Genomic DNA, 12,552 nt, shown 5'->3' with positions numbered 1-12,552 from the left:
TTCGCATTGAATCTATATATCTTGTGCATATTGAGTTTTCAACAATATATCTTTATGTATAACTGTATGACTTGATAAAACAAAACTCTACCGTCACGTAAATTGCAGGTTGATCTCTATCTTGGAATTTGAAAAAGAACATCTTTTCTTCAAAAGTGTCTCATTTTTTTCCACTTTCTTATTGGCTCAGCTCAGATGACGTCACGATCATGTGATTTATTGCTATCCCTTTTGTTCTGCGTCACGCGCACGTCATGGAGTCGTGTGTCAACATTCCCGACTTGTTCTAGAACCGATGCACGGCTGCAGTAAGTTGCCAAGGTTTAACAGATGGAAATATGTAGCTCCTGCTCCTGCTTAATTAATAACATGGAGGTTTAAGGTGCTTTAAAGAATCATCAACGCCATTGTTTTGGGATAATTGTTTAATTTTCTTTCCGATTTTTTTTTATTGTCGTCCTGAACCCATCTTTCATCACGTGTTATAGAAGGAGAATTTTGTTGTATGTAATTATTATATCTTTCTCATGTGTATGTCTTCCGTATATAATTCTTTGGAGGTTGTTGAATCAGTATGTAGTAAGGTCATCTCTTGACTTTGCAGCCAGTTTGCAATGAGCACGTGACGTCTAAAATCTTATGACGAACAATAACACTACTCCAGAGTAAGATAATCTTATTGAAACAATATTTCGGCACTTTTCCAGAAGGAAAATAATCTAATTCATTACAAAATATCAGCATTCAAAAACGTCCCTTCTAGATTGCCACATGTGGTAACTGATAACTCTGAAGAGTCCTAAAGAGAGAAATATTTGTATTGTGTAGTTATATATAAAGCTATCAAATAACAACGTTTTTCAAGCTTCAATTGTGCCTTATAAAACAAAAACAACAATTTGAGCCGGTAAGATTCGTTAGCAAATGTAGAGCGTAGAAATTATCCAGAAAATGGTGTGATTAGTCTTCGTTTGGATTTGTGTACACCGTCGGCATACTCGAGCCATTTTAACAGTGCTAACAGACGTTAACATTATCGGTATCTGGCATCAATACCATTATGACGCAATTTTATTCATAAATCAACAGATATGGTATTTTTATACTAAATTCATGATTAAATACACTTATGTTTTAAATTTCCTGTTTTGAGGTGGCTCTGGAGAGCACGTCCTGCTTGTGGAAGTTTTATCACGTTTAAACACAGCGTGAATTCTTATCATTAATGACATTTGTGTAGAATATATATCGATCGGCATTCCTTGGATGAGCATCATACTTAATCCGTGATGTGATAAGTGTACGGATTCTGTATAACAGGAATTATCTGTGTGCATTTGTTTTCGCGGTATGACGATTTCAAATTATTTTGTGAGTACAAACTTTCGTGGTTATCCCGTGTAATGATAATATATAACATAATATATATAATAATATAATATATTCTTTGTATTTATATTCATGGTTCCATAGCAACCACGAAATTTTATATCCACAACGAATATTTCATGTTATTGACAGTATGTAAAGAAATAATACATTTTGTTCGCCGGAAAACGATGGGGTCATAGAAAGATGAAATGACTGTGTTATACAGCTTTTTATAAACATTTCCATTCATAACCATATGTTGATTTTATAACAGATGATATGCATTTCCGTGTCCTTTGTCAATCCTATACGAATTTGAATGGTATCATCTCTTAAAAACAATTGTTTAGTGACAAAAAATCAACGGATCTTGGAGGTTATCGTTTCACAGCCTCAAGATGCATAACGGAACATATATTAGTCTCAAAAATGACAATACACAGTTTGATAACACTTAAATTTATAAACATGTGTACAAACACTTTGTGTATTGGATGGCACACGTACGTACGTACAACATCAGGTGAGGGGAGGACGTCCGATGTCTCTGTCGTTTTGTAGAAATGTGAATTGGTGACAAAATGGTGTCAACTGCTGCAAGTGACATTTGATAAATACGTATCCAGTTGACCCCTCCCGTGTTGCCTTAAAAAAGCTGCTGTTGAAATATTTCCCATGGTTCATTGCGCTAGCTATAGACTGGTTCCCTCCTCAGTTACCTCCCTTGCGTACGCAGCCCTGGCGGAGAGTAGAGAACTAAGGGAGGGAACTAGTCTGAGGTAGCCAAATGTTATGAATCATAGAAAGGGTTAGTCTTGAAACCATGGTAACAAAATAGATCCCCTACTTTTGAATGAAGTTTATAACATTGGATCATTGGACTGTCATTCTATTGGCTCCGCTGATATTACGTCACACGTTGATGGCGAAGAATAAAATCTGGCTGCCTACATGTAGAGTCATCTTGACGTTGTCCTTTTTTGCACTGGATGTTTGACCCTGAGTACAGACTGATTTGTGATGCTGGGATCTTCTGACTGTTATGAAAAAGAGCAATTATGTACAGCACAAAAAACACACAATATTTTCTTTGGATCTTCACACACTTTTCTCGTAGGTCTGAGTGAGTTGACAAATGATTAATGGCGGAAACTTCCACTTTTATCCTGACAAGTCTATTTCCTTCCAAATGCATCGCGCTAAGACATCAATTTTCCGCAGGCAACTTATACATGCTATTTGTTTTTGTTCGCACGATCCCATTAGATTTGTGAACTTTTGCGGGATTTATTAGGCTTGCGGAACCAGATGTTTTTATTATAATCATCCTTCAACAGAATTATTCCATACACCACAGTATTAACACTACTTGTCATCGTCGGATTCTTCGTCACTTTCGTCTGATCCTAAGTCCGGGGGTGGGGGAGAGGCATTGCCTTTACTCTGCCCCAACATAACTTTAATAGTTGGGAAGTCTGTGGGTTCTACTAGATCCAGAGGGCGCTCTCCGTCCTCAGTCAACAAGTCTTTCTTAGCCCCGTGCTGGAGAAGTAACCTGAAAAAGAAACAGGAATACATGTATGTATATACTTGTTGACATTATATACTTTATGTTTCATTATTTTGAGAATGACAGTTAACCTGGATTTGTGTTTGTGTGGTGGGTGACTTGTGAACTTTATTTGACAACAAATGCGAAACAAATTATATTAAATTATATTAATCACTCTTGTTGGTCGGTATGGGAGAGCGCGAGGTGTCTTACTGTGGGAGGAAACAGGAGTACCAACCGGGGAAACCAACATGGTCGGGCAGGTGACCCCCATACATTTTCACATCCGATCGGGGAGTCGAACCCCGGCCGCCTACGTGAAAGACAAGTGTGTTACCGCTGTGCCACTCGACCGATATGGCAGGGGACGCTTACCCTACCGGAATGCCTGGTCTCATTCTCCAGCTCCTGAAGTGTCTCCACGCAGATCTATATTGTGTGTTCGTCTTTTAATCTCGATTGATGGATATTGAGTATGAACTATCGTTTCGTTTTGGGTATGAACTATCGTTTCGTTTTGAAGTAGATATTCTCTAGATCTGTTGATCACATAATCGAGCACGTGTTCCCGTTATCACGATTTCCATGACCGATGATTACTGATTGAAAATTAAATTAAAATTTCCTTACGTGAATGTCGATGTAAGTCAGACATGCCTGATGCTTGTTGATATACCTAGTGGTTCCGTTGTCACTACCCTAGTTCTGATTTTGAGAATGTGACGTATGGTGAGTTTCGTCGATGAAGCAGAGGGCGCCTACTATTCCTGAACACCTGGTCTTAACCCTCTTGTACTTTTCATGAGTCTCCATCCAAATATATATGCTTATATTTTCCCCTCGATTTCGAGTTGGAATTATGCTTTTTATTACATAGCATTATTTGTTGTTTTTAATCTCTTATTACCCCTGTCGAGAAATAAACATTCCTGTCCATGTCGAACAGAAACTCGTTTAATCTGGAGTGGTTGTTTCCCATGATGTTTCTTGAAGATTTCCGAATACCAGACAATTTTAAGCTCAATTCTACTATGAAACCTCCTCGAAACTTTCTACATTCTACAAGTTACAACTTACTTGGCAATATCGGCGTGCCCTTCTGCGCATGCGGCGTGTAAGGGTGCCCAGCTGTCTTCGTCTTGTTTGTTGACGTTGGCACCGTGTTCTATGAGGAGACGAACTGCCATTATATTTCCGTCCAATACTGCTTGGTGTAAGGGAGTCAAACCTGTAATACCAAGATTTTGGGGTTTATTAAGACCCGACAATATCTCATTGTGTTCACATGACAACAGAGGGAAGAACATCTTACGTTGGGTATCACAGGCATGCGTTGTCACCAGAAACGTTGGGTATCGCAGGCATGCGCTGTCACCTAAAACTAACTTCCTGCAGCATTCTGATGTGAAACGTTTTAATATCGTCACATGAACATTGTTTGATTAAGAAGACTTAATAAGATATGCACAATCACACTTCATTCACGAAAACTTTATTTTGCCACATTGCGCTTCAAAGATTTAGTTCACACATCCCAGGTAGAAGCAAACAAAACATTTCATATTGTTATCTGATATACGAACCCCTGTGCCTCAATCATGCATGTAATATCAATTTCATTTATTCAATACTCTTTAAAAATTTTAAGTTTTGAAAATGTATTACATGGAGTTATTCTACAAAGCACGTACAGGTTTGAACATGGAATCGCTGGACATTTGATAATATTCGCTGGGATTTAAATTCGCTATATTCATGATCATTAAATATAACGCGAAAATTGAACATATGTGTTTTCGTGTTTACTGCAGAATGCTTATACAGTGTGGTTACGCGAAATGGTATACTCTCGAACTGGTCCGACTGGGGCTACTGCGAAATTTATCCCGAAGTAATTTAACGACCATACAATGACATTTTTGATATATGCCAAAATGACTTTGGAAAGTAACAGTACAGTTAAGCAATTTCATCTGAATAGCGATCACTTTTAAGTTATATATAAATCGATATCGTTCATTCCTCCCCCTCCCTTTCCTACATGCCGACAAATCCCGGGCTTTCAATTATGGAAGTGGAGCGCGGTCTGTGCAGAGAAATGTATTACTATTGTAAAATTGCAGCAAATGACCATATACAAAATGTCTATTATAATCTATGTCTAAACGGTTTAATCCTGTTTCTCCCAAAACTGAAAATCTACCTGTACAGGTAGCAGTTAACTTAAATGTTAAAACAACACTCCTCCTATATTGTTTACATAAGTTTTTGGGAGAAACAGGATGACACCGACAGGACATATATTTTTTTCAGTTTTGGGAGAAACAGGATGACACCGACAGGACATATATTTTTTCAGTTTTGGGAGAAACAGGATGACGCCGACAGGACATATATTTTTTCAGTTTTGGGAGAAACAGGATGACGCCGACAGGACATATATTTTTTCAGTTTTGGGAGAAACAGGATGACGCCGACAGGACATATATTTTTTTCAGTTTTGGGAGAAACAGGATGACACCGACAGGACATATATTTTTTCAGTTTTGGGAGAAACAGGATGACACCGACAGGACATATATTTTTTTCAGTTTTGGGAGAAACAGGATGACACCGACAGGACATATATTTTTTCAGTTTTGGGAGAAACAGGATGACACCGACAGGACATATATTTTTTCAGTTTTGGGAGAAACAGGATGACACCGACAGGACATATTTTTTCAGTTTTGGGAGAAACAGGATGACACGGTCTAAACTATGTCTAGGACTTCAACAAGAACACGTTACATAATCTATCTTTTCTTTGTTTCAGAATATAATGTTAACATGATTCATTGCCGTTTCTTCCGCTTGCTCATTATTGTTGTTTTAAACAATATGTATATGTGCATCTCTAGACAGAAACATTCAGTCCGTACAAACGGTAATTTTAAATGAAATATCCATAGTTGGTAAAACGACTCCTTAAAACAAATTACTTCTTCAAAGAATAAATCACATAAAATTGTTCCAAGATGAATGTGTTGTGCTTACAAATCCATTATTGTGCTTATGAATCCATTCTTCACGTGGCATTCACAGGTAGGGAGCTTTCGTATGATATTCAAAGTGGATTGTTAACATTTATCGACTAGGAACATTAGAATCATCGTATTATAAATATCACCTTACTCCTCACCTCCATAAAACAAACCAAACAAAAAATCAGGATGTCGTCAAAAATGCGGAAGACCTTTCGGGAAAGGTTGGTCTTTGTTCTCCTTGTACAATGTACTTTTTTTCAACGATGTCCGTGTAGATTATATTTTGGTCCTGTGTTGCCCTCGTCAGAAATACGAAATCTTTTGTTTATTTGTTAATGCTTCCTGTTATGTTTGTTTATAGAATATTAGAATTCAATTAAAAACATTAATACTGAATGCATATTTTATCAATTGATGACCTAATTGGGAGGCACGAGGAAGGAGGACATTCATAAAACAGCAATAATGAAATTAAGTTTTAGGCAGAGTCAGAAAAAACAGAACAAGTTTCTATTGTTTCGATAACTCCCGCTAAAAAGCGTAACTTTACATGAAATGGGACGTTTTAGAAACTTAATAGTTGTTTATTTATAGTGGGTGATGTATCGCCTCGAAGCCATCAGACATATCTTATCCATCATAAGTATGCGCAACATGTATGAATATATTGTACAAAGCTTCTCCTCAAGAAGAGTTAATTATCAGACGATTAAGGCAATCTTTACCGGCACTTTCATGTTTTAGAAGTCACCGCCTTCTAAATGAACAACAGCTTTATAACATTTCTGGCAAGTAGAGAGTAAATCTTCGTAGATTTCTCAAGAGAAAACAGAAAATCAAATTGACTTTTATGTCGAAGATACAGCCACGAAGCAAGTAATGTGGGTTTTGAAAAAATAGGTTTTTTTTCTGTCTCCTGAGAATTTTCTTGTAAATGTTTCATTCTGTGCTCCTTCAAGGTCGAAGGTGTGATGTAGATTATTACAACAGTTAGCATCATTGTACGCTAGGCACGCGCGGTATAAATTCTCCACGTGCGTTATGCGCGTGTTTCCTGCGCCTGATACTGACAGCAGTGGTCCTGGCAGATGTTATATACCACAGTTTACGGTATCAAGTCTTGTTAGATTAGAGTTATATTTACCATAGTACACCTGTAAAAATGGATTTATACTGTCAGTTACATAAACTGACGCCATGTTGTCTTTGTTACTAACGGAATATTGTCTATATATCTGTTACTGACGGGATATTGTCGATATCTGTCTCTATTACTGACGTGATATTGTCGATATCTGTCTCTGGTCCTGATGGGATATGGTATAGATCTGTTTCTGTTACTGACGTGATATTGTCTATATCTGTCTCTATAACTGACGGGATATTGTCGACATCTATCTCTGTTACTGACGGGATATTGTCGATATCTGTCTCTATTACTGACGTGATATTGTCGATATCTGTCTCTGGTCCTGATGGGATATGGTATAGATCTGTTTCTGTTACTGACGTGATATTGTCTATATCTGTCTCTATAACTGACGGGATATTGTCGACATCTATCTCTGTTACTGACGGGATATTGTCGATATATGTCTCTATAACTGACGGGATATTGTCGATATATGTCTCTATAACTGACGGGATGTTGTCGATATCTGTCTCTATAACTGACGGGATGTTGTCGATATCTGTCTCTATTACTGACGGGATATTGTCGACATCTATCTCTGTTACTGACGGGATATTGTCGATATCTGTCTCTATAACTGACGGGATGTTGTCGATATCTGTCTCTATTACTGACGGGATATTGTCGATATCTGTCTCTGTTACTGACTGGATATTGTCGATATCTATCTCTGTTACTGACGGGATATTGTCTATATCTATCTCTATTACTGACGGGATATTGTCGATATCCATCTCCGTTACTGACGGGATATTGTCGATATCTGTCTCTGTTACTGACTGGATATTGTCGATATCTATCTTTGTTAATGACGGGATATTGTCGATATCTGTCTCCGTTACTGACGGGATATTGTCTATATCTATATCTGTTACTGACGGGATATTGTCCACAACTACCTCTGTTACTGACGCGATATTGTCTATGATTATCTCTGTTACTAACGGGATATAGTCGATATCTCTTTAAATATGAAATATTTTGACTAAGGCAATTTAACATGTCGGTTACATATTAATGCATTTCCTTTTACGCCAGATTCTTCATTTATGTAACATATACATGTACTTTGCTTGCGTCATTATATAAATAACATATGTACTTTCATAAACCATTACATTACTCATAACAAAAGTCGAATTCCTGATCTGCTGAAATATCGGCATTAGGGCACAAGTACATCAGAATCCTTTCCATTAAATGATTAGATTGTACGGCAGTGATTACTCGTGATTTTATCCATAAGTGGTACAGTCGATTCAACCTTACAATGGAAGGTAGCCCTAGCAGCTATTTCACGCTAAGATGCCCTGTACTATATGTGACCGAGATATTCATGTTACATATGAATGTGTCAATGTGCAATTCAAATTAATATGTACAAAACAATTAACAGGCTTAAACAGTTCATCGCAAATGATACAAATTCTAATTATATAATGAAATTTGTAATTGTCCAATTTGTAATTATCCAATTTGTAATTGTCCATCGCTTTAATTGCATGTAACTGTATAGAGCTAAATAAAAGGTGTTTGGTTCGGTTTGGATTTGTCCAAGAAAAATTGTGTTCAATTTACCTAACAAGGCCATTTGAGGAAGTTTTAAAGCATGGATAAACTTAATATTTTCAACTTGTAACAAATTATTTAGGGGTAAATACGGTATTTCCCAAATAATGCAAGCGTACTTTACAACGTAAACAAAAAGAGCCTCGCTGCAGCTAACCCGTATTTGCTCTGCCAGGAATGTAGCGACTGGGTGATTGTTTACATTATTGTTTCAAATATTGTTCAGATCAGAGGCCAGTGTCATTCCATTCCAATATCCTGCGGTATTTATGCCCTTTATATGTTCTGCCAACACGTTAATTATACTGCACACTCTATAATGCTCTGGTCCGTACAAGTGTATAATGTAAACATTAAGCTGATAGAGCTTTGAAGCCAGGGTAATGGTCAGCATCAATGGAAGATATGCACGTGCTGGGTATTACTAAAAGTGGAAATGAGATAGAAACGAAACGAACTTGAAACCAAACAAAAAATCTGTTCATGTCGGTTCGTTTCGTTTGTTTATTCCTTCAGTTTTATATTCGCACCTGCGTGATACTTCATCGACGTGTTATACGATTTGACATCTGTTCATTGTTTCATTTTGATAATTGGGTTCTAATTCTCGTTGTCCTCAATTCCCACTTCAGATAGATTATGCTTAATCTGATTCGGAATATTAGGCTACATTTATCATATTTATCACGAAAAGGAAAATCCCACAACTAAAATGATTTATTTCATGAGTTATATCCCTAACAGATGTTAAAGATTACGTCGGATGTATACTCTATCCAGAAGATAATGCTACATGTTCATGCTTCAAGATAACAATTTGGGTCAGAACGCGTACCCCATTAATTCACAATCTGGGTCAGAATGCGTACCCCGGCCATTACTTCACAATTTAGAAGAATGATGACAAACACGTGTGTTCCAATTCTTCTTACAAATTACAATACGTAGGTTATTTTCAAAAGAGGGCAAGCACATGCTGAGACGAAGGAATGCTGCTGCCATCACGCGCGACATGCGCCTGTGCGCACGTATTCTTGGAGTGCCATATATTGTTATATCAAATTTTACCTTATCACAATGCCTTAACACTAATAACCTTCCCCCTTTCACCCCCATCACCTATTTGTACCATGATAATTTACATGTTCGTCCCCCCCCCCCCCCCCCCCCCCCCCCAACACACACACACACACACACACAATCGCCAGTGACAATTAACCCTCCACCTCCCTACCCCCACCCCTCAAACCTTCTGCTCCCTTTCGCCCTCCTTCCCCCATCTCCCATTTCTAATATTTACAACTTACCTGCATCGTTGATACCGCTAATATCTACTTGTAGGCTTGCACGTCGTAACATGTGATTTAAACCCTGTATATCATTTTCCTTTATATTGTCCAGGAACACCAGTTCGTCCGGGAAATGGACCTTCGGTCGTGATTTTCCCGGATTCTGTTTGGCGTATAAACTCGCTCGTCGACTCATGTTTATCCAAGTTTTCCTTCGAGCTGTTGAATCTCAACTTTCACAAAAACTATCATTATTTGTCTTGTTTTACATTCTAAGAACCATTTCACTGTCCACATACATCCCTCGTTGGTTGTAGTGATGTCACGCCCTGTAACGGGTTTTGCGTACTTATCCTCCACGAACTCCCCCGTGGCTATCGTATATCTTCGGATGTTCTTAGTGCACACAGATAGCCCATCCACATCTGTATTGTGGAGCGGAGAATATGGCTGGGTTCAAAAAGGCGGGAGTTAGCAGACGAGAGCTCCGCTTGCACGGTGCTGTATTGAGTTACCACATCATGGTCTGTTGTCCCGGCTTTATACCTCACGAGTCCAGCTCCACTCTGCAAAAAGGCCAATTAATAAGAGTGTAATTAGAGAGTTGTACACCGTGAGAAAGATGTTCGATGTTACCCCCGCATTTCATTGGTATGGTATGTTACTTTGACGAGTGCGTGACCTTTCTCTGATCTTGAAGTGATGTACGTACGTACAAAACTAACCATTATGTTAGCAATAAGTATAAACTAAACCCAGCAGCATACATGTAGTTTACTAGGCTGTCAATTTACTGTTCGCGATTTAATTATTTTCGCGGTTATAAATGTCAAAGACAAAATTGTAAAGGCTGTATTTGTGACCACCAATATTGAATATTATTGTACTATACTATATTATGTTTTACTGGAATATAAGTATTATTTCATTTTACTCAAAAAAATATTCTTTCAGTCTATAACGTGATAATGACGTAAACGTTTGTAACGTCGCTTTTGATTGGTTGATACAATAGGTTTAGTTTAAACAATATTTTATTCAATATTTACATGTCATATATATGATACATAATAATAAAGGGATTAAGAAAAAAATATGAAAATACTTATTTAAATCTGTCTCCTTAAATAATAGATTGGCGGGTGACAACACTGTATAGCCATTTATTAGTCAAATAGTATAACTTAAAAACAAAACTATTGATGAGAGAGAGAGATAGAGGGGGAGAGAGAGAGGGGGAGAGGGGAGAGAGAGAGAGATGTAATGGGACCTAGTGGTACTACATAAGCATAATGACATAATAAAACATAGTAATATAATGTAAATATACAGCACTAGTGACCTCTTGGGACTCGTAAAATGGCACTATTAATTTAAAAAACGTTTGGTTTTTAAAATATAAAGTTGGATGCAATGGAAAATATTTTCATTCTCTGTAATCAATAGATTTGGATCTCCGTATAGGAGCATATCAAAAGTGTAGTCTATTGGTAGATCTACAAAACATTCGTTTCTTACAATGGTATAGTTTGGACAAGACAATAGAAAGTGTTCAGTGGTTTCATGCGCTTGTCTACATGAACATACAGGGCTGTCGATAAGATTACGACTAAATAGATGGGCATTTAGAGAGCTGCAATTCATCCTCAATCTAGCATGATGAACCTGATCAGAACGTTTCCCATAACTATAATAAGGAGGGACTGTCGGTGAGTGTCTGTGTAGGTATTTTTTCAGGTTACTAAAGGAGGGCATATTTTTAATATCTGGGGGTAGTGAGTTCCACAGGTCAATAGAAGAAGGGAGAAAAGAGTATTTATAGAAGTTCGTTTTACAGAATACATTATTTAAGTTATCAGCATCGCGTGTGTTATATTGATGAACGTCCATTCTGCGTTGAGGGAGTAAATTAGAAAGGTATGGGGGAGTGAGGTCAACAATCATTTTGTGTACCTGAACAATATTTTCTTCACTTTACGGCGATATTGTAGAGTGTCCCACCCAGTTTCTTCATATAATTTAGCATGGCTTGTAAGTTTGGTCCCACCCGTTATAATTCTTGCAGCTTCCAGTTGAATATTTTCTAGAGATTGTGACTGTTGAATAGTAATATTATCCCAGACGATATCCCCATAGTCTAGTATGGGCCTGATGAAGGAGAAGTATCCAGTCCACCAGTAAAATAGGTTTGAACAGGGTTTGTGTATTATATATGATTTTTTTAGGATTAGCTCTTATGCCTTTTTATTTTTTGGAGTACACTTTTCCCCTTCGTAACATAACATTTATTTTCATGTTAAACCTAAATATTACAAAGATGTGGAGAAAACACGTATGATATGCAATGTCGCCTTGTCATAATTGGTATTAGCGAACCAACTACCAATATCATAAAGCGAGTTAATTTCGATAAAAACGTAAGTTCATGCTGATTTCGATAATATCGCCTCAGATTACAATTTACACAAAATGCGTTATATATGTATGCATGATGTGTTAACCTGTATTTCAGCTGTTCCGTATCCTTTTAGCGATCCCAACTGCGGGAATTGT

At 37.4% G+C, this 12,552-nt stretch overlaps 1 protein-coding gene across 2 annotated transcripts in view; it reads right to left on the bottom strand.

Moving 5' to 3' along the window:
* Window positions 1-1,814: 1,814 nt before the first annotated feature.
* LOC117322997 (protein phosphatase 1 regulatory subunit 27-like) overlaps window positions 1,815-12,552 on the bottom strand; it is a 30,841-nt gene continuing 20,103 nt past the window's right edge. For both annotated transcript variants that reach the window (XM_033877970.1, XM_033877971.1), the window contains exons 2-4: window positions 10,018-10,565; window positions 4,001-4,151; window positions 1,815-2,926 (exon numbers count right to left, since the gene is read on the bottom strand). In XM_033877970.1, coding sequence (XP_033733861.1) covers window positions 2,737-2,926; window positions 4,001-4,151; window positions 10,018-10,195 — 519 coding nt within the window. In that variant the 5' untranslated portion in view covers window positions 10,196-10,565 and the 3' untranslated portion in view covers window positions 1,815-2,736. The remainder of the gene's footprint in view (window positions 2,927-4,000; window positions 4,152-10,017; window positions 10,566-12,552) is intronic.

Source organism: Pecten maximus, chromosome 3, assembly GCF_902652985.1.
Source record: "Pecten maximus chromosome 3, xPecMax1.1, whole genome shotgun sequence".
Classification (NCBI taxonomy): domain Eukaryota; kingdom Metazoa; phylum Mollusca; class Bivalvia; order Pectinida; family Pectinidae; genus Pecten; species Pecten maximus.
Note: the sequence above shows the minus strand (reverse complement) of the source record. Positions and strands in the feature narration are given on the sequence as shown.